This window comes from Chrysoperla carnea, chromosome 3 (assembly GCF_905475395.1).
Source record: "Chrysoperla carnea chromosome 3, inChrCarn1.1, whole genome shotgun sequence".
In the NCBI taxonomy this organism is placed as follows: Eukaryota; Metazoa; Arthropoda; class Insecta; order Neuroptera; family Chrysopidae; genus Chrysoperla; species Chrysoperla carnea.
The window spans coordinates 7,862,359-7,887,223 of NC_058339.1; the positions used below are offsets into that span (position 1 = coordinate 7,862,359).

Sequence of the window (24,865 nt, forward strand, 5' to 3'; positions counted from 1 at the left end):
GTATAGTGTACTGTATCAGTATATATTAAGAGTAGTATGTATGGTATGGGAGGCGGTGCGGTGGTCACATCACGGCGGCGTACACACACAATATATTATATATATATATATATATACATTCAAGTGAAGAGAGTGAGTGTATGTATCCCGGGTTCAGGAGCCGCTTTCAAGGACAAGGCCAGCACGATACGCGCAAGCTTCATATTAGAGCGCGGCAGTAGTGACAGTATACACCGTGCCACAAGATCTTAGTCGTATCGTGTCACCCTTCTGTGTGTTTAGGCTGTGTGTATGTGATTATACATCACAGTATTATTTTATTATGAAAAGTGCACTCACTAGTGTTATAAACAAAAATCATCGTGGAACAACAACAATTTTTAAAAAAACACCTGATTTTGACTTAGACAAACACAACTGTCAAATTAGACCCTACTAAGTCAAGTGAATTTCTTTTAAGTGGGTGATACAAAAATGTAAAAGTGACTTTTCATTTAAAAAAATGAAAAAAAATATAATAATTCCCATTTTTTTTCCCAAAGCATTGACCGTCTAAGACCTTTTTCTGTGTGTGTGTATAAGTTTCTGTGTGTGTGTGTTGGTAACTGACTAGACAAGGGAGAGAGCTTTCAAGTGGGGGAGAGTTTTCTATATATGTATATTGAAAGTTCTATTTAAATTAAACGTTGGTTGCATATAACACAAGGGGGTTGTAAACGCAAGCGCAACTTGCAACCCAAACAACCCTTGGAAATTATAAATAGTATACTACTATATACTAACTGCATTTCGATTTCACTTTCATTAGCACTGCACAAGCGTCGGGACGATAAACAAGCGTCTATATTTATTAAATTCCTCATATATGTAGAATATTAGACGGTAATCACGCATATATCAAGATACATTTGTGATTTAAGTCAACTTTATATTTAATAGTCTTCCCACTTTTTATTTTCTGTGCAATATATTTTATTTATTATATTTATTTATTTATAAAATTCATCATTTTATGTGCAATTGAGAAAAACTAAGTGCTATAGTGAGTAAAAAAAAAGGGACTCTTTTATTGTGCAATAATAACTTTGTTATAATTTTGTGAATCGTTTAATTTTTTTTTTTGTTGTTTTTTTTGGACCAATTGTTATTTTTTGTGATTCGTTTATCATTTGTTTTTGGACCAATTTGTTATTTTTGTGACCGTTTATCATTTGTTTTGTGTTTTTTATTTATTTTTTTATTTCTTTTTACTTTGTGAAGTTTTCTCTTTTTATTATTATTATTATTAAATGTGATTTAATATTTTCAAATAAAAAACAAAACATTTATTTAAAAAAAAAAATTATATTTACTTTCATTTGAATGAAAGTGCATTTAATTATATTATAATACAAAATAAGTCGTGTGTTAGTTTTTTTTAAGACTTTAATTAACTTTCAATTATTAATTAACTAATCACTAAATGCATTTTTTTTCTAATCAGAAGTGCACATCCAGTGTTTTACGGTGAATAATTTTCTTCAAAGATTGACCCTTCTTTTGAAAGTGCAATAATAAAAAACGATAATGTGTTTGATTAAAAAATTTTTGTGAACAATTCTCATATTAATTTACAAATATGCAACCTCAAATCGTTTCGGGTACAACAGTTGCCGCAGTTGAACAACAACAATTACAATCGCAACAACAGCAAACAACAACATTAGTTAAGGAATTTCGTATTGTACCTGGAACTGCAGCAATTGTGTCATCATCCACATCTTCACCACCAAGTACATCACAAAGTATGCGCCCACCGCCACCTCCGCCACCAAAACAGCATCATCGTGTGCATGTTCTGCAACCGACTGAAATTAAACAGGAACGTCAGGGTACACCAAATTCGGTTGTGATTATACATCCATCGGGACCATCGAATGGTTCGGCTCCAGGGCATCATCAACAACAACAACAGCAGCAACATCATCATGGGTCCCAAGAGGAACCGTCTAGTTCCATTCCAGATTTAGGTAGGTTAAATTATATTAAATTAACTTTTGATTTTGTTTTTCAATTTCTTTTCTCTTTTTTGATGGTTTTATCTTTGCAATCACCATTTTTTCTATTGGTATTTCCAATGACTTAAACTTATTTATGTGTTTGTTCACTAGTTTGTACACAATTTTTAAACGTCAAAGTCTTTAAGATTATAATTAATGTTTAGCAAGAGGCCCGGGTTCGAGTCCTGTTGCGAGAGTATTTTTTCTCAATTATCTGTAATTAATTCTTAAGTCTGGTTGAAAAGTATTATTTAAGATATAAATCTTACAATTGAATAAAATTTCATCGACTCAATTTCGAATGGAAGAATCAGCCATGATATAAAATGAGAAGATTTAGCCCCAATTTTATGGATTTCACGAGTGAATATTATATTGCAAAGTGTTCAAAGAAGATCAGCTTTTTCTTTAGACTTTTTCCTTTGGACGTATTACTTCCCTTCTTTTGTTTTGTATTTTCGAGTTGTAACCATAATGGACGTTGGCAAAATTAATATGAAAGATTTATCCTTTCGAGGTAATAATAATAAAACATAAAGCAAGGTGCCTTCTATGTCCTCCATGAGAACAATCTGTTACCCGAAATTGAGACGTCTCCAGCAGATGCCGCTATAATATTCTGTTGAGGCCAGACGCCATGCAGAAAGGCCATAAAGACCATTCATCGTCCTCCATACAGGTTCTACAAGGGGTATCACCACCCTTTTCAACTTTGATCTCAGTCGAATGGCCTAGCTGTGGTTTGGCCGTGTAATCAAGATGGGCTTGTCGCAGTCATTCCTTGATGGCTCATGTGAAACAGGCATTTTAGACGGCCCCTCTTGTGCCAACGAGTCTGTCTTTCTTCGAATTAAAAAACTTGCAAAAAAATATATTAATTGTTTCAACTTAACTTACTCAAAAGTTCAAGGAAAGTGTTTTAAAGAAAGGCATTTTTGTTTCATGTAAATATTTATTATACTCCTATGCAAGAAAGCCCACACGGAATTCTTCGCTATTTTTGTTTGCATGCTAAAATTTGTATTTTAAGCATGACTAAGACAATGACTTCTGGAAAATGAACTAATTAAATGAAATTCACGTTTTCGTAGCTTGAATAATAACTGAAATATATTATGCATAGAGTGCGCATATACACACTAGTGTTGCAATTCGTGGGATGTGGTTGCAATTGTTTGATTGTTAGTTCGCAGCCATGCCATGTCTGAAGGTTGCCGTTATATTCTGACTACAATGTTGTTTGTAATGTTTATGAATCAATCAGTGTATTAAATACATTGTTTTCAAATGAGCATTACAGCCTTGCTTTTATAAAATGTGTAAAAATATTTTACTCTATATTTTATGTACTCCGTGAACGATTCAATGCACTCATCGATAACACTGATATAGAGTGTTCATTGAATATTTTGTCGTACATTTGTTATTTGTCGAATTATCAATAATTTTACGTCGAACAAGAAGTTCCTAGTATCGACAGATTCATTGTTATTTGTTTTTAAGGTATAATTTTGTCACAACTTCATGAATGTTCGCGAAAACTAAGAATAAAATTTTTCGATATCTGCCTTCTTTTTCGAAATATAAAAAACTAAATACCTAACAAAATTTTCGATACTTTTCGTCTTAAATTACCTAGTTATAATATAATTCATCATCAAAAGACTTAATTTCCACCGACTAGAAATCTATGGAAACAAAATTGAAATCATTTATTTATATAATTGGATAACCCCCTTCCCCAAATTTTTAGGATTGATTTAGGCTTAGTTAAACTTAATATACAAAAAATCAAGCTTTTTATTTAAAATTGGTGCTCGTTCATTCTAAAAGCACCTCAAAGTAGGCAAATGTTCTTCTTGAGAAATTTTCATAATCGATACAATCTTAATATTATTTTGGTAAGCTCAAAAACGTAATTTTTAGGCTCGTTTTATAGTTTTGGAAAAGGCATTTTAAGAGTTTTTCCAAACATGAGACTGTTAATATATCAAAAAAATAATGAACTTTACGGAAAACTGTCAAAGAACCTTTTTTCACGAGAGTATATTCAAAAATCGAAGCAATAGTGATTCTCCGGAATTCGGAATATTAATCTATAAGCCTTTTTGAACAAGAATCAATTGAAAAATGTGGTCTTCAAATTTTTTAAGCTCAAATACTTGTAACTCCTACTCTATAAAATCACGTTATTTATAGTAAAAAATAGTTGTTGGATCATCAGAATTATAACAATTTCCAATAATAATTAAACAAAGATAATTATATTATCAAATGTGACGATAAAGACAGCAAATTGTTTTTGGATTTCACGTAAACTGCCCAGTTAAATTATTTTACAATTTTTTTTTCTATTCAATTTCCGTTTAAGTTACTTCTCACCCTTTTATGTATGTAATAAACAATGTAAGGCCTGTATGTGAGTGCTGTGTAATTTATTGATTTGTTTAAATATCTCAGAAAGTATACATCAGATCGAAATTTTGTAAAGAGCTTTTTTAATAGTCTTGACAAGCTTAATTCAGTAGTGTGCTTTTCTACTATCAACTATTGAACATCTTGTATACATCAATGACTCGGTCATTTTACAGCCTGTATATACTTACACTGTGAACATAAAAAAAATATAAAAGAAAAATATATGACATGCATTTATTTTGCATTAAAACAATATTTGCATCACTTTTTTTTTTTATTAAATAGTTTCATTTCATTTGTGTGCTTTAAATACGCGATCCTTCGTCGATGATGATGATGATGCAGTCTGTTAGTTCTCACAATCAGCTCAGCATCATCAGTAACGATACGATACGATAGTAACTAAAACATTCATGTAGTCAGACTCAGTCAGACACACATTGTGTTTATTGAAGTATCAATGTACTGCACTAAGGCCATGCCATCACACAAATATTATATTTTAATTCAGACATACATTTGAGTTGATGACTTTGAAAAGGGGGACATTTATATTTATATGGTAATATGCGTGTGTGGGATGAGAGGACTTTTATAACGTTTTTTTGTGGTATTTGTATTATTAAGACTATAATATAGTCTGCTATGTAGTCTCATTAAATAAGGTACTGGACCCATGTAAGGCACAATAAATTTCGATTTTTGTTCCAATTTCCTATTTAAGTTTTGTTGTATTTTTAAAATACGTATTTTCGACTACCAAGTAGTCATCATCAGTAAGAATTAGCTAATGATTACTCTTATTATAAATTTTACTCTTTGATAATTTGGTGGCGGACTGCACAATGATACTTTCGTTTAATTTATACTGTTCACAGTATCTGTGAAATTGTAATATCAGTGGCGCTAGCCAATCAACTTCGATCAGTTGACTAGTGCTACTGATACTACAATTTGACAGTACCCCTTTGAAAAAATCGGGAAAAAACTTTTTGTTCTGGAATTTTATGAATCTCAGTGGATGGGGTAATTTTGATCCAAAAAGTATAAAAATCGGGTTAATTTAATGATTGGATGCAGAGTTTCGGAGATATTGCAATTTTTGGGTTGATTTTAGTCCGTATCTCAAAAACTATTCGACCAGTCATCAAATGCACCCGATTTTTGTACTTTCTGGGTCAAAATTACCTTATATACTGATTTTTATCGAAATTGGAGGTAACAAAATTTTTTCGATTTTTTGAAATTTTTTTAAGGAGTCCCTTTGAAAAAATCGAGAAATCGCAAAAAAAACTTTTATCTTAAAATTTGATAAAACTCAGTGAATGGGGTAATTTTGATCCAAAAAGTATAAAAATCAGGCTAATTTAATGATTGGACCTAAAAAACTTCATTTTCAAAAAAGTTCTCCACCAAAAATTTTAAATCCATAAAATTGTGAACAAAAGGGAGGATAAGCGAGGGCGTTAACGTGAGAGTTTTAGTTTTTAAAGGGCAAATTGCCCAGTAAAGCAGGCGGGTATCTACTTGTTATCAAATAAAAAACAGAAACAAAATAAGAAATAAATTAATCATTGAATACCTTTTATTTTTAATGTGGGCAATCCCTATCATTGGTTCCACTACCTTAAATATGTATATGCATTGCATATATGTAAATGAATTACTTCGACTGCAGTAAGTAGTGTAGACAAACAAACAAAGGCAATAAATAAGTAAATGTGGGGTGTAATTAAAATAAAAATGTTGATTAATTATATTATTCCACAAGGTTATGCATTTCCTGAGTAATATTTTTATTTATTTATTTGATTGTCCGAGCATTGGTCTTGATGTAGAGTTCTTTTTATTAATAAATATAACATGATTTAACTGTATTACAGTGCAACCTCGATATAACGAATCTGAAGGGAACCAGTAAATATTCGTTATATCAAGTAATTCGTTAAACTGAGGTTTGTAATATTGAGGTTAAGTTGGTCTAAAATTCGTTATAAAGAGGAAAAAAGTGTCGGAACTTCTCGCGACATGAATTACTACTATGGAGCATACTAACTGTCATATATTGGTGGGACTTTATACGTTATATAAAGGTTTTGAATTGACGAATTTCGTTATTTAGAGGTATTTAAATTTTTTATCTTGTCTAAAATTCGTTATAAAGAGGCTGTTCGCAAAAAATATTCGTAATGTAGAGGTATATTTTATATTGACTCTTATGGACAATTCAAGGGGATTGCGAAAAATTTGTTAAATCGAGGAATTCGTTATATTAAGGTTGCACTGTATTATGAATGTGATCTTGATCGCTTCATGTTTCTTTTTAGTCTCCAAGATAAAACAAAGAGTGTGAGTTATAGATATTTCTAGCTAGATAGATTTTTCGCCCCCGAAACCCTTTGCCTACTAAATTTCATCAATACCGTTGGTGTCGTTTCTGAGATAAGCTGACATTTTTATAAAATGAAACCTAGTTATATCGATTTTTCGCTCCTGAAACCCCTTGCATACTAAATGTCATGAAAATCGTTGAATCCTTTTCCAACATTGCTGGTATAAGATAAGATAGGTATCAATATTTTAAAAACTATGATATTTATCGAAAAATTTTACTCTTCTAAAAGCCTCAAGTAGGATCAAATTTTGGGGACATTCTTAAGATTAAAAAATATAACATATTACATTTTGAACAATTTAATTTGCGATTTAATTTCTTTTCATTAGATAGAAGTACCTTAATTAAAAATCAATGAAAGCAATAACGTGAATTACAAAGATCGTGACTAAACTGTAATAATCTGTCTTATAATATATTTATGAACATTTATATCGATAAAAAAAAGCAGTTTTAATACCGCATTAATAAGTCAAAAGATATTATAAAAGAGTTCAATGAATTTCTTCTATACATATTGAATTGATTGCTGATAAAATTAAATTAAAAAACTAAAATAAAAAAATAAAAAATAGAAGGAATTATTGAGAATGGCATACATTTGTTTAGGTTTAAGATAACAATAAAATTTGTTTACTTCATTTATCATGATAAGTCGAATCATATAATTGTAGGCCAGAAGCTCATCGTCACAAAATATGTATTATATGCAACTGTTAGTCAGGTGTTATTGGGGCTTGGAAGAACCTGTCTTTCATCAACTCGCGAAATGCTTAATCCTGGCCCCCAGGTACTCCGACGAGTTTTTAAAATCCCCCCAAATATCGATCGTGGATGCATTTTGTGACAACTTTTGAAAAAAATCGCGAAAATAAGCTCTGTGTCCAAGGTATTCTGCTTTCCAGGTACATCGAGGAATAGTAGACAGCATATTTGTATTCAGGGCCTCCAAAACCCCTCAAGTAACGATTTTGGATGCATCCCTATCCCTAAAACTCCTGGGTAACAAAATTTGGCCAACTTCATTTGTTATTTCATGGGTTAATGCAGCATCAAGTGCCCGAAAATAGATTTACAATCCCTGGACAGGCATATTAATGATACCACAATCTCCTGATCTAATACGACAGAAAATTGGTTTTATCCTCAGAAAAATTCCATTGAATTGAATTTTTTTTGATTACTAGCAAAAAAACAAAAATTTTTTATTTTGTAATTATTTACTTATTTGATAAAATTTTATTTGTCAAAATTAAATTTAATTGCAATATACTGATCATTCATTTTCCAAAAAGCAATTTTAAAACTTTCTATTTCCGAGCATTTTGAACTTGTTATATATACACCCAAAATTTCACTAAAGTAGATCTGATAAAAGAATAACTAGTTCAAATATTGACGTCGAAGAATATACAGGATATTTAAACAGTTAATTAGTAGTTATATTCTTCTTTCTTCAGTAAATGAAACAAAAAGTGAACATTCTTCTGATTAAAAATATATACATTCTCAGAATTTCTGTTTAATCTTTATTTTCCATGAATTTTCTGTTTGAGAATATTATCAAGGTTTTGTTAAAATTTTATTTTTATTGAATGTCATTCAGAATGTATAGCAAATATATTTTTTATGTGAATAACAGTATTTGGTGTAAATTTATTAGTTAGTTTATGCTGTGTTTACGCATAGAACGTGACTTCACATCAATTTTAATTTTAACAATATATGATATTACATATACAGTTTCATACGTGTACCATTTTATTTTAGTTCGAAAATTTAATGTTACATTTTCTCTTTCGTATAAATTAGTTTTTTACACGTAGTTTACTCAAATTTCTCGAGCTAATTCATGTTCATATCGTAAATCAATATAGGTAACTACACAGATCTCTTACCCAATCGAAATTGGTATCAGCAGAAAGATAATTTAATTATGAAAATAATGGCTTGTCTTCAAAAACAATTTTACAACATAGAAGAGTTTATCAATATAATTTAATTTTCTCATAATTTAAAAACTTAAATTCATTTATTTTTGGATATGCTAAATATCTTTCTGTAGTGTAAGGAACAATTTTTCCCTAAGAATTTAAAAACTGAATTTTTTTTTATAAAAAAATTATTGCAAAATAATTGATATTTTGAATGAAAATAGTAATTTCATTGAATAAATTTTTATTAATAGTAAAAGTACAATTATTATTGTTAAATTAAGTGTATGTAGCGAATTGTAATAAATATGTTTTACTGCAATTTATACCATAAAAATAGTTGCTATTGATATATAGTTCATTCGCTATAACCGATTTTAATCAAATACATATATAAAAACAAGTGAAATTAAACACTTGACTGAGTTAATTATTGAAACACCATGTATAGACAGTTTTGATTACGAAATCGTTTGTTATTTTTTACGTCATGATAGCCACTCTTAGAGAGCCATATATACATACATATCATAGACACATAAGGGATATTCCCATATAATACATACTATATTTGCGCTCTCACGGGTAAACAGTGATGTTGCTGAAATAATGTTTCAAACAAAAGTTGTTTATTTTTTTAAAAGGAACATTTTTTCGACTTAAACTTTTGTTCTATCTATTTTTACAAGATGGGTCCCACGGACTCTAGACTCAATTGATCTATGTTGCTCATTTACGAACTCGATGTTCTGAGCACGCTTCAGCTTGATATCTCTTTTTCGTTTTTGAGTTATCGCGTTGTCAGACGGACAGACCGACAGACGGACAGACGAAAGGACAACCGAAAATGGAATTTATGAAAACCCACACCAAAATTTTGTTCTAAGGATCAATATTTTTAAGTGTTTTAAACTTAGGACTAAACTTAGTATACCTTGATATATTTCATATATGCTTGGTATAACAATCAGGCAAAATAAGCTTGAAAGTTTTAAGTTATACTTTTATTCGCTGTATGAGCAAATTTGACCGAGACTCAGGCCAAGGAGACCGAGGTCCTTTCTAATAAGCAATTAAAAACATTTCCTACATTGATTCCATTGCCAACGTATACAAATCAACTACTTACAGCGTATGAACTAATAATAATAATCTAATAGTAATACTAGTTATTTGTATGTAAGTAAGTACAATGCACTTTGCAGAGTGCAATGTGCAGTGTATTGCACTCACAATGTAATTCTTTCTCAGTCAGTCTGTACTGCAATGCTTTAGTCTGTTAGTTTTATAAATGCATACATAAATACTTTAAAAGTTATTATTATTATTATTGACAAACGGTTTGTTGCATTATTATACAAATATTTACTAGTTATACCATGTATATGAAATATATCAAGGTATACTAAGTTTAGTCCCAAGTTTGTAACGCTTAAAAATATTGATACTATGAATAAAATTTTGGTATAGGTGTTCACCTAATTAGTAAATCACCTAATTAGTCAATTTCCGGTTGTCTGTATGTCCGTCGTCTGTTGTCTGTCCGTCTGTCATCACGATTACTGAAAAACGAAAAGAGATATCAAGCAGAAATAGCGTACTAAGAACGTAAAAAGTTAGGTCAAGTTCGTAAATGAGCAACATAGGCCAATTGGGTCTTGGATCCGTAAGACCCATCTTGTAAACCGTTAGAGATAGAACAAAAGTTTAAATGTAAAAAATGTTCCTTATACAAAAATAAACAACTTTTGTTTGAAACATTTTTTCGTAAACATCACTTTTTACCCGTGAGGGCGCAAATTAGGCGTAAATTGTATAGTATGTATTATATGGAAATATCAGTTATGTATGTATAATGTGATAGAGTAATCAACACTGTCTATACATGGTATTTCAACAATTTATTCAGTCAATTGTTTGTTTTCACTTGTTATTATGTTATTTTTGTGTCATTATTCTTTAAATATTTCATTCGAATCTCAAAGAGTTTTGGATTGTCAATTATAATATTATTTAAAAATCAAACAATTTTTAACAGTAAGTAATAATCTTTAAGTGGCAAAGGTTTGCTAGTTAAATGTATCAAAATTTGTTGAAGACATAAAAATCCTGTTACACAATATAATAAGCCAAACGTATTAATGATACTGAACAACAAAATACCGCAATGGAAGAAAAATATTAGTCTTTTCCACTTTACAGTTTTGAAGTGTTCGATAGGGTACATTTTTTGTTATGGGAGGCTAGACTATAAAGTTTTTAGTACAAAAATATTTTTGTACTAAAAACTTTGTCATCATGTCAAAAATAAAAAATCTCCGCTTTAAAAATTTTTATCGTGGTTTGTATTGAAACGGAAAAGCCATCGATTTTATATTTAAATTTATTTATTTTTTTATTTTTGTGCAAGGAATTCCATACTTATATATTCCATGCAATTTTAATGACACACCCTATACACGTATTGTATACAGCGTGTTTACTTAAGTTGGCTCCATATGTAAAACTATTTCATCATAATTTATAAGGTTTACGAGAAAAAGTTTCCTTATAAAAATCTCGGCTTTCGAAAATATTAACTTTCAGTTATTCACTTTTGACGTGGAATGTACAGGATGCCTCACAGATTAAAAAAGGCCGATAGGAATGTTATTAGTCGTTTTGAAATGTAGATAATTTAGAATAAGGGAAACGGTTCCAGAAATCATTCTCGAGATATGTATTACATATATGAAAAACGAAGGTGAATTTGTTGAAGCCAACGAATGAATTGCTAACAACAGTGCTGTAACATATCTAGATATAAATATCTAGATAAAGTATCTAGATACATTTTTGTATCTTGTATCTATTTCTAGATACTATAATTTTTTAAGTATCTAGATGTGTCGTGGGACACCTTGTAGAAACTATACTCCTTTCGTACCTTGGTACATTATAAAGTGTCAACCCAATATGTGCGTTTATTACGTTTAGTTTGATCAGGATATTTATTATGACATAATATAAAAATTTGCTTATACTTTTAATTATCTCTGTTATCTTTAACTTCTGATAACTTTCACTTTCAAGTCATTTTTTTAATGATAAAACATAAAATTTTGACATAAAAATACAAGCTGAATCGATTAAAAAAGTTTTAGGTTCATTGGTAACTTGCATGTCGGTTTTTGGTGTCGTTTTTTTTTTGTTGCATTTTTTTGGTTTTACCTCCAGCAAACAAATGAGAATGAAAACGTGTGGTAAAGAACATAGGTCCAAAAAGTGTTCTCATATGAAGTCAACTTAAGTAGACACGCATGAAAAGAAAGAGAACCAGCGAATTTTATATACGTTATAGGCTAAGTGGTAAACGCTCCTAAAACAATAGAAATAATAATTAAAAACAAGAATGAAGTTTGTTGTTTGTTGCACACACAAAGTATGGAACTACAAAATAAAATAAAATAAACAATTTTACTACAAATATATACATAACTAACTTTCAGAGTTGTAGGTCATTAGATAAGAGTGAAACATATACACATGAAGCACTATACCAGCGTATGAAATAGAAATATACATCATCTTTTTATTCACTCACACAACATACTATAGCTAATAGGTTATCTTTGTCTGTCCGATGACGACGCACGATGTGTATTGCTTGCTCTGTGTGGAGGTCACTGCCTCGATGGTGATCGAGAGGGAAATAACCCAGTGTGCTCTACTGTAGGTCATTGCCGTCCCGCGAACTACCACCATATAATTCCCTTCTTCTAGTAGCAAATCTCCACACACATATCTATCCTACTTACTTTACTTTATACTGAACTAAACTAACTCATGTGAAGAGCCATGATTATATTATTTATACATAATGTTTATTGTATAGTAAGTTCTGTTTTTTATATAATGCCAAAGGTATAATATCTATAAATATATAGGAGACTTTCTATAGATCTATATAGATAGATAGTCACTCATCACGATATCTCTGGAACTATAAGACCTAGAGACTTGAAATTTGGCAGGAATATTCCTTTTGCCAAGTAGAGGTCAGCTAAGAACGGATTTTACGAAATTCCACCCACAAGGGGGGTTGCGGGGGTGTTCATGAATAAAAAATTCATATTTTTAAATTATGGCTTTTAATAGTTCAAAACTTGGTCAGAATGTTTTAAATTACATTTAGAAAATTTTTTAACCTTCGGAGGGTAGAAAGGTGTAGCGAGAAAGTGGGAAGGAAATACCGAATATTTACAAATATACCTAAGTGGGGTATCAAATAAAAGAGCATGACGTGTACATTACAAAAATGTTATCCAACGAGAGGAAATGTGGGGGGAGGGGTGCAAGTGGGGATGTTGCCCAGCAAAGCGGGTATATTTTACGCCACGCAAAGCGGGCGGGTAACAGCTAGTAATATATAAATAAATAAATATTATCTATTACCTGATTTAATGACGTTTTATAGGTTGTGATGTGATCGTTATGGTTCTTTTAGTTTTATTTGCTATAAAAATATAAATGAATTGAATAAGAGTTTTTATATAATTATTTTTTTTATTTAGGAAGTCTATTCACACGCTAACGTGCAGTTGTATATACAACGTGCTCTGTTATTAACTGCAGAAACCTAACTTCCCAAAATAAGCTCATCAAGAGCAACAAAAAAACTCTTTTCCAAATTTGGATCTGTGCCCTAATTTGGGAGCTACAGGTATGACAAAAATTGATAAATTTGTTTATTCACTGACTATGATTCGATAACCAGTAGCCAATGATAATCAGAAGATATTAGTAAATTTTATTTAATAATATTCAACAAAGGTAGAGATTTTTGAAAACTATAACATGATTTAATTGGATTATATTATTTTGCAAAAACATTAAATTATTGTACGTAAACAAACAAACTATGTGACACTGGGTGTGGTTTGTTTGCTTAGGTCCAATGATAAATTGTTTACGATCAAATTTTCCTAGAGCTAAGTGTGCTCAATGTTGCTTAACTTCAGTGATCGGGTGAGAACCGTTCAAAATATGTATCAAGTTATTGCGATATGTAATTATTTTTGAAAAATAGTTGCGTAATAGCGTGTTAACACATTTGGCGTAAAATAAATGAATTAAATAAAAGTTTCTATCTAATTAGTTTTTATTTATTCATTTCGATTGGTTGTTTTATATCATACAAACGTAATTATTTGCTATCTCACTCTGTGGTGCAATGATGTTTGTTTGAGTAAACTAGATCTGTTTGAAATTTATGTCTAATCGGTAAATATGTAATTTTTATTATCCTCCAATACCTACTATGAATGAAATTCAAATCGTTACAAATTCAGACCTATACAAATAATTTTGTGCTTCGCTATATTTCACAGTCTCGGTGAATGAACAAAAATGACAACGCGTGATTTTTTTCTGGGAATCTAATACAAGATTGGTCCTCCCCCTTCACCGCCGTCTTAGAAAATAAAATTATATTAATTAAAAAAGCTTCAAAAAATACTGACCAAACCGTAATAAAACTAAAAACGTAATTTTAATCGATTTTTCCAATTTTCCGGGGAGTTTGCATGAAAAAGTTTTCCATCAAGCAATTCATTTTCGAATGCAAAAACCACATCTTTCTAGCATGTTTAAAAACTTTCTTTAGCATGTTTTCTTTTCAATTTTTCGCGATAATGAAAATTTTATATGTAGTCTATGTATTCTGTTAATGAGACTTTATTTCGGGTCAATTGGTGTAAATCTTATCTTTCTAGCGTGTATAAAACAGAAAAACATATTTTTGGGGTGTTTTTCTGATTTTCCGTGGGACTTAAATGAACAAGTTTAAGTTTTTCGTGTTTTCCCGTAGGTTTTAAGCAATTTCATACGTCGAATGCAGTGAGTCAGTGACTTTTACTTAGAGTATATAATATTACAAATGTTAGTGTTCCCAAATAGTGTTACATCAGAAGGCATTAAGTTTAAAAAGTAGATAGTCTTCAAGAGTATAGTGATAAATAAATTTTTTTTAAAAGTATGGCATACTTTTTCCTCAGTTTTGTTCTGTATAAATAAATTAACAAAAAAAAAAAAAAATGTTTTTCATATTTACGACTCAATTGTCGTCGCGTATATGCCATATAATATAATATAATAATAATTTTATACGATTTCCATCAACTGCGCGAAAGCATTATAACCAAAACGTACGTACATTATACGGTATTTTTACTACAACTAAACAATGTTAAAATTTACTTCTTTTCGTATTATTTCCCTAGGATATATATACCGGATTTTTCGTATCTTTTTCACCATGTTTTCCTTCTATGCATGTATTTTATAATACAGTGAAACTTGATTAAATGGGACCTGGATAAGTGGGAAACTTCTATAACTGGAACTCATGCACACTTTGACACTGAATAACCTCTGTTAGTGGGGCGATGCAAACCTCTATAACTGGGATTCAGGTTCTTTCGATTTTATCGTCATAGTTACCTTTATAACTCAGACAGCGAGTGAATTTTATATGCATTAACCTCTGTAATTGAGAACTGAGATAACATCGTTTTGCTTGTTTGCTTACTTATTCTTTTCCTACCCGCAAATTCCGCACTTAACTTATTTTGAGCCTCAATGACATTCAGTTTTAGTTTTGCTTTCCTATCATACTGATGTTTAATTGAAAAATGCCGGAACAAAGACTCAAATCGTTATCTAAAATCCGTGTATGAAAGTGGGAAGACATGCAATGAAGTCTGTGTCGAATTTAATGTGCCCAAATCTACTCTTTGTAGAATAATTCAGAATAAAGATAAAATTCAATCACAATGTTCTGAAGAACAAGCAAAACTAAAACGTGTTTCTTTATCAGAATATCCTGAACTTGAACAGCTAACACGAACCGAGCAACTTCGTAACAAAAACGTTCCGGTAAGTGGACCGATAATACAAGAAAAGGCACAAGATTTTTCATGATAATATGTTATTTTATTTAGTAATTGCACCCCTACAACTGAAATAACCAGTATTCTGATCTCTATAAATGGAACCCTCTGTAAACAAGACAGATATTTATTTATAAATGAAAATCTGAGACACTGGGTAAGTGGAATAATACCTCTATAAGTGAGACAAATTTGCAGTTCCTTTCAGGTCCCATTTATCGAGGTTCCACTATATATATATATACAACGAACTTGTAGTTCATTGGACGCTTAACGAAAATTTACTGTCGTATAAAATGCGTATATATAACCAACTGCCTACGCAATTTTCTGTTAAATAGGTCAAATTTCTTTCCACTTTGTTGTATATGTACATACATTCAACATATACCATTCCAAAATTTTCGTGTATGTGTATGAGTTCGTTAAAATGTACCAAAGCACACACACAATATTATTAAAGTTATAGCCATGCGAAAACCAAGCAAGAACACCACCACCACATCATCATCGCGATTCCCCTGCACTCCCGCACACCATTGTAACAAAAACGATAAATATATTATATTGAGAATGAAAATTGTTTATGTATAATATGAGATTGTAAACACGTAGGCGATAAGATTGTTTTCTAGAATTTTATATACATCTTATAACAATCTAGTTATTAAGAAAATATACGTTTTAATTAGAGTTATTAACTTTATACTTTTAATTCATGTTTTTTATTTATTTTTAGGATAAAAAAAAACTGTGATGTTACTTTTCTTTTAAAACTTGCAATGAAAATATAAAAAAAACTCAGAGTTACCATCAAAGTTTTATCTACGCCAGTGAGATAAGAAGTACTTCTCTCACTCAATATGCGTGGAAAAAGTAGTTCAATACCGCACAACCGCACTAGAATGGTACACATGTCATAACGCATTTATATTAACATACTTTTGCGATTGTCCAACTTCCTTCCACGAGTATCGTAAATAACTATTCTATGAAAATGGGATTTTCGTTTTTTTTCGTGTTTTTGAACGCATGAAATATTTGCATAAAAAGGTTGGAATGTTGATACTACCAACAGACTCATCTTGAACATTAACTCAATTCTTAGACAAATTTCTAGGCCTTCAATACGAAAAATGAACACTGCCAGTCAAAGTTGACAGTACCAAAAAGCCTTTCTTTGACACTCGCTTAATCTAAATACCGATTTCCAACCTTCTAGCTTAATAAACAAAAATAAGTAAAGCTTTAGAAACTACGAAAGCCCACTTACAAGATACTAACTGAAAATGCTCGCTCAAATTTAGTTTTGTCAAAATTGAAAAACTGAAAAGCATATACAGTCAAACCTGGATCAGCGACAGTTCAAGGGAGCACAATCTCATTCTCGCTTATAGTGGTTTCTCACTAACCCGAGTTTCTCGCTAATGCAGATACATGGGTAGCGTTTCTCTCTTAACGAGGTACGCAGCAATAACAAGTCACAGCAAGTACGAATGTATTTTTATTGTAGCTATAGTTCCTCCTAAATATTATAAATAAAGCTCGACTATCGCTTATAGAGGTATAGATAAGGAGTAGTCTCACTTACGGAGGTCCATGAGGGAAAAACTACTCTCTCTTACAGAGGTTTCTGTTTCTCGCTATGAGAGCTGTTTTTGGAGCTTAAAATGACGTGTCCTGGCTATTACTCTCACTTATCCAGTTCTCACTTAACACAGGTTTGACTGTACCTGGAAATGAAAGGGTCCGAATCTAAGGCCGTTATTATATTTTGCAAAAGAAAAGTTTTGTTTGACAAAAATACTCATGTACAAATTTTAAAATTATATTCGTTCTTCTCAATATTTTCAAATTTTTTTCAATTTTGAAAAATAATAAATAATACAACATATACAATTGATTTTTAATGGTTTCATTTGATATTTAAGATTGATATTTTATGATATTTATTTATAATAACAATATTTTTATCAATAAATAATCTTGGTGTGTGTATGTGTTATTTTTTTTTATAACTACATTTTATTTATTTACAAATGAAGGTCATCTGACATTTGACCTTAACATACACTTTAAATATATATAAAATTCATCTATAAAAAAGTTGAATATTAAACTTCCTGTTAAATATTTTAATATGAATATAAAAATATATTAAAAGTGTATGAAGACCTTGTACAAAATTTTTTGTTTTCATTGATTTTTACTTCCATTTTGATTGTTTACGTCCACACAAAAATGATTGATTAACATACTTAATTGATAGGGTGCTTGACATGAACCCAAGAAGTTCGGGTTCGAGTTTTTTTTTTTTCAATTCTCTTTAATTAAGATTACTAGACAAGATATTTGTCAATATTTAGTTTACGCCTGTATGCATCATATTAAAAATATCAATTATAATTGAGAGACCATGATGTAAATAAATATCGTATGCATGATTAAAAGTAAACAAAAACAACAAGTAATTACTTAATTGAACATAAAAAACATTTTTTTTAATGTTTGCCTAAACATTTAGACGTATTAATGTCAAGATTATCGAATGTTAAGTAATTGGGTGATTTCAGTATGTGATTGACACTACATTTGACATTACAATCGTTTTATTAACCCCTGAACTAAAAAAAGAGGTGTTATAAAATTGACCGCTATGTGCGTGTGTCTGTGTGTTTGCCTGTTTGTGGAATCGTAGCGCCTGAACGGATGAACTGATTTAAATTTTTTTGGTTTCATTTAAAAGTGTAATTAAGTTTCAAGTGCGAGCTTAGGTTTTCGTACCCGAAAAAACTACCAAAAATGGCGATGATCTTCAACATCGATTCAAGTTGGATAAGGCATGACATATAAATAATTACTATGGAAATGAATGGTCAAATAAACCTGGCTCAATTCATTTTGAAAAGTGAAATGGTAAAATAATTAGGTTATTTAAAACAATAATTCAAAAGTCAACTAAAATATTTCAATTTCAATTAAAATATTTCCAAAAATATGTCCCAAAGAAATGATAGCTCTCTAAGTATGCTTTTCATCTCATCTAATGTCCTTGACCATAACTTTGATAATGATTTAAGAAGAAGTGTTATAAGCTTAAAGTGTTTATCTGTGCGTCTGTGTGTTTCTCAGCGGCATCGTGGCCACTAAACGGTCGAACCGCTTTGATTGAGAAAATTTTATAGCTAAGTTTACACAAATCGGTTTACAAGGAATAAATCGCTTTTGACTTTGACTTTGCTTAGTTCATGAAGTGATCACAAAGTGGCCTATTCAACAAGTGAAACTTGTATATAAATGAATGGAAGTAAAACGTGATGCCTTTGACATTTTAATTTTGTTGTTAAATTTAAGTATAAAAATAATTATATTACTTTGTTATTATTTGCATTCATTAATTTTGACAATTTAATATACAAACAAAATGATAATAAATTTTTGTTTAAATCAAGGTTTGGCATTTCATTTCATTGGGAAAATAAAATATATATCAAATTCTGTCAAGTAGGTATTCATTTACAAGAAAATTATTTATAATCTTTATTTATTGTTTTTAATTTTTATGATTTTAATCTGGCGTGTGAAAATTAGTATATTACGAGAGTATAGACCAGAAACTCGATTTAATTGGTATTGGCAGGAAGCATAGTAGGTGAAGGTTACAGCTAAATCGATCGTAGCGCTGTAACCTTATAAAATTTTCAATAAATCATGCGTTTTATTTAAAATATCACTAATTTTCAATTGTTTACATGTTAATGGTATAGTAAATGTAGAAAAATTATTGAAAAATAACAATTTATTAAACTTGTTGGATTAGAAACTGTGAAAATTGCCAAATTGCATTTTTTTAAATTTTATGTTGGAAAATAGTATTAAATTTTTTATGTAACACATATATAAAATCCATAGACTTACATGTCCATCCATACAATTATATTTATAAAGTAGTGTGTTGAAGGGGCGAATATATGACAAACAATGCGAAGCAATCAAACATTCTGGCTGTGGATGGGAAGTTATTCGTGTGGATCTCAAGGTTCGCATCTGACTCTATTCACGGCTTGTATGTGTTTTAAATTTGACATATAAAAGTAATAACAGTATAGAAGTGGTCCTTTTAAATATGTATTGACCTTATATACAGGTGTATTTTGAAGGTATTGTAACATTTAGTTAAGGTCATAAAGACTTTTATGAGTCATGATTGTCTTAATAAATATAAAAACCAATATAACTATAATAAAGACATTAAACAAAAATTAATTTTTTGGTTATGAATAGCAAGTAACACGTGAATAGTAGGGAGGCCTGCTGCTTCGCCCCCGTGTGCATTGTGTTCAACCTAACATAAAAATCCTCTATAATTACATTTTACGAGTGATTCTACATAGACTGTCAGCTCGTGATAGAAAAACATAATCAACCAATGACGGAGGACATATATCAGAAAGGCAATAAATCGGAATTCTGATTTCAGAATCATGATCAGCCACCCCAAAAACAAACGAGTATACTTTTCTGGCTCTTTTTGTTAAATATTCACAAAATGTTTTTGGTTTGAACTAGCATGGGGCGAATTACTCCCGAAGGGGGGGGGGAGTGATCGGAATTCTGTCTCTAGGAATCGTGTTCAATGAACTCAAAAACCGCTGAGTATACTTTCTGACCCATTTTGTTGAATATTTTCAAAGTTTTAATAGCCATGGCCAGCCAAACTAAGTAGCTAACGGCACCAAGTTAGATGTAGATTAACGACTCCAAGGCTAACAGATTGAGGTACAAAAAAATTCCTCATTTTACACTTTTTTCATCTAAAATGATAAGTCTAACACGATCATCCGAAGATTGCCAGGTAGTGACAGAAAAAATAACCAATTTTTACAACCTTCCAATGATAGAGGACATATATTGAGACACATAAAACAGAAAAATGTATAAAATAACATTCAGAACGAACGAATTAATGCATCGATAAAAATTAACATTTGTCTATAAATCAAAAAGAAAAACTTTTTATAGACTGCCATTCATTTGAATAGAAGGCAAGACTGTTTGTGCAGGAAGAATAAATTATTTTTGAGCGCAAGCACTAACAACGAGATTTTTCCTCATCCTCGTGCAAAGGTAAAAACCTGGTGTATGTAGGCTCAAAACTTTTGTATGCACGCAAGAGTTTATATATACTGTGCCCAAAAAATAAGGGGACATTGTATTTATTTTGAAAATTCTTTATTTATTCTTCCAAATCAATTTCATCCCCTTCAAAATAATCCCCTCCCGATGCAATGCACTTATGCCAACGGATTTTCCAATCTTCGAAACACTGGTTGTAGTCACTTTCCGGGATTGCCTTCAGTTCCGTCTTCCCTGCGACTTGAATCTCCTCTATCGTATCAAAACGGTGTCCCCGCAGCGGTCTTTTGAGCTTGCTGAACAGTCAGAAGTCGCACGGCGCCAGATCAGGTGAATACGGTGGTTGTAGCACGATATGGGTTGATTTTTTGACGAAATGGACACGAATTATGAGTGCAGTATGGGATGGTGCATTATCGTGGTGTAAAAACCATGAATTGTCTTTCCACAATTCCGGCCTTTTTAGGCGGATAGCGTTACGCAAATGACGCATAACGTTCAAATAATATTCCTTATTGACTGTTTGGCCGGGCAGAAGGAATTCAAAATGCACAACAAACGCGCGCAGTTTAAATTCAAATGTCACCTTATTTTTTCGACACAGTATGTACATAGATGTCAAGTAGCGTTTACAACAACATACTTTTTAGAGAATGAAATTATCAAATTATAAAGTTCATAAAAAAAAAAGTAAACCAACCACTTCCTAGATTGTAATATAGTGTGCCTACTTACACTATTTTAAAACAATGTTGTTTGAAGGTCGTGTAATCTAGTCATCAAAAAAAAATATATATATAAAATAAAATTGAGAGTAAAAAGAAACCACTTTTACTTATTTGTATGTCTATAAAGTCTATCTATCTCTATCTCTATACTAAGTCAGCATTGTGATTGTGAAGGTAACAAATTATTATTTTATAGCCGTTTTAAAAAGGTGCATTTATTTGTAATACATTCGAGTAAGAGCGCTTTAAATTTAGTATGTAGCGTTTTTTATTACTACCTGTCCACGCTTTTTTGTTATTTAATTAACTTAAATTATTTCTCTAGTATGGTTTTTTTCCTGCGGGTACGCAATATCTTCCTTATTCCTTCACTTACAGTTTTCCAAATTGTGACCATAATTCGAAAGTATTTTTCTTCATGGATATCTTTTTGAGACACATCAACTTAATTCAATCAAAATTATTGATTTTTGGAGAATGGAAAATATTACGCGGCGTTTTATGCATGAAACTTTTGTTACAAATAATGAAATTGAACAAAAAACATTTCCAGATATAAAAGAAATATACAAAAATCTTATTTTCGTTAAAAAAGAAAATAAAAGCGTACTACTTATTGGTGCTCTTGAAATAATTGAATAAAATAAAAAGTACTAACTCAAAGATGTGTATTAAAAAAAAGTACACCGACACAGTGTAATTACATTTTTTATATAACATTAATCATAAAAAAATAAAGCCTCCTTGCGGAGTGAATAGAGAAAATTAAGCAATTTATTATTAAGTTTCTTTGAGTCGTCTGCAACGAGAATACAAAAATTAACGTCGTTAATTTTAAATAAATAACAAAACTTATACGACTTGAAAAAATTACATATTATAGTACTATAGTAACCAAATCTATTGAATATTCTCTGTCAGATATCCTGAAATCGATTTGGAACACAATACAAAAAAAAGATCATATTTAGGCTGGATCAATTTAATCTATAATGGCTAATTAGTGCCTTTTGTGGTTATCCAATCAAAACATAAACACCTTTTTTGTTTAAGCTATGTTTTGATTGGATAACCACAAAAAGCCCTAATTAGCCATTATAGATTAAATTGATCCAGCCTAAATATGATCTTTTTTTTTGTATTGTCATATTTAGGCTGGATCAATTTAATCTATAATGGCTAATTAGTGCCTTTTGTGGTTATCCAATCAAAACATAAACACCTTTTTTGTTTAAGCTATGTTTTGATTGGATAACCACAAAAGGCCCTAATTAGCCATTATAGATTAAATTGATCCAGCCTAAATATGATCTTTTTTTTGTATTGTGCGACTATTGACAGAGTTTGAGGGTGGACATCATGTTCTGATATCAGATTGGACCTGACTTTCCGGGTTACTTTAATAGCCAATTTATAATAGAAATTTGATCCTCATAAAATACAAATACTTTTTAATTAAAACCTTTTTTCGTTAAGCTTTCAGAGGATATACGACTTAAAAATATGTCTTTATTTAATAATTTTTCGGAAAGCTTTTCCGACGATTTTCGAAGATATGTATTAAATGAAAAAATGTTTTTATATCAGGATAAACTTTCTTATTTAAAGTGCTATTCTGTCTCTTACTTTTTAGGATCTAAATTGACTATTAAAGCAACCCTAAAAACTAGGTCCATTCTGATGTCAGAACATGATGATACCCATTAAAGTGCAACTTTTGTTAAAAGTTTTTTTTAAATTGGTTAACTACGAAACGAGCTATAAGCCATAGTAGATTAAAATGGTCTTACTTATATGAGGATTCGTTAATGTTTTAATGACCTCTTTTTTCTTTTTTTGAAAATGGGAAATTTATATAAGGGATTCGAGCGAATCCACGCAGCGACAGTCCAGAAAAAACTAAAAATTTAAAGGTTTTGTGCAGTTGATTTTTTAAGAACTTTAGATTAATGTTGGTAAAATTTTTCGGCTACAGCGATTAAACTTCTGACTTTCACATAACTTTCCTTCCATGACTGATTACAACGGGTTTTTCATCACATTTGTGTAATATTTTCGCAGTCAAATTTATAAGGGTTCCCATTTTTACAATATATAGGTATATATATATAAATGAAAAGGGGATTTTTACCCTAAATAATATTTATGAATAATACAAAGATGTCTGGAACAAACGCAATCATGTGCAAATTTACGCACTTGTTTATATATTTTGTATTTAAATAAATGTGTATATTTGAAAGCATAAGGTTTTGAAGAAAAGCGCTTTTTGAATTGTATTTTATAAAATCAATATGTAAATTGTATAGTTTTTGAAAAAGCTTTTTTTTTTATTATTTGCTATTGTTTTGTTTGGTTTTGACGTGTTTGCTTGATGTGATTTTAACACTTATCCATATACCAAGACAAGTTGCTCATTGTGAATTGCAACTTCACAAGATATATAACTAGCTTGATGAATTGTTTTTATCTATTTTTGAACTTCGGGGTTGGAAATGTATATGAAATTTTTGTTATCTCCAATTCTGATAAATCTCAGTATATAAGGTAATTTTGACCCAAAAAGTGCAAAAATCGATCCAAATATTGCGATATCTCAAAAAATCTGCATCCAATCATTAAATTAACCTGATATTTATACTTTTTCGATCAAAATTACCCTATCCAACGAGTTTCATCAAATTCCAACACTGTTGGGTTTTTCTCGATTTTTTCAAAGGGGTGTACCCCTTAAAAAAATTGCAAAAAATCGAGAATTTTTTTGTATCTCCAATTTCGATACAACTCAGTATATAAGGTAATTTTTACCCAAAAATTACAAAAATCGGATGCATTTGATGACGAATAGTTTTTCAGATACGGATTAAAATCGATCCAGATATTCGCAATATTTGGAAATCGGTTGCCCCGATTACGACAATCAAAAGACGTAGTTTTTGCGTTCATCCTCGTAATGTTGCCCGCTACAATCCGCACCAATCCGTGTACTGTTGAATAGACAACGACACTGTTCGATATATTGAATTATGTCGAGAGATAACGAAATGGACAAACAACAACAGTCAACTTGCAGCAAGCGACAAGGAGACATATTTTTTGTCGCTTTGTGTTCCCTTGTGTATAGCTTGAGTCAATGCCTCCGAAATGCTACATTTTGTGTCAAATTTGCGACTTTAGATACACCTAGAAGTTCCTACCCTATTACTAAAATTATATCATTTAGATAACAATGCCTTTTTTGTTCTGGAATGTAAAAAAGGTCATTGCATTTATCCCCCTTATTAAA

The 24,865-nt window shown here is 30.6% G+C and overlaps 1 protein-coding gene across 1 annotated transcript in view; it reads left to right on the top strand.

Moving 5' to 3' along the window:
* Positions 1–1,537: 1,537 nt before the first annotated feature.
* LOC123296844 (ecdysone-inducible protein E75) overlaps positions 1,538–24,865 on the top strand; it is a 187,646-nt gene continuing 164,318 nt past the window's right edge. The window contains exon 1 of the mRNA XM_044878516.1: positions 1,538–2,009. Coding sequence (XP_044734451.1) covers positions 1,619–2,009 — 391 coding nt within the window. The 5' untranslated portion in view covers positions 1,538–1,618. The remainder of the gene's footprint in view (positions 2,010–24,865) is intronic.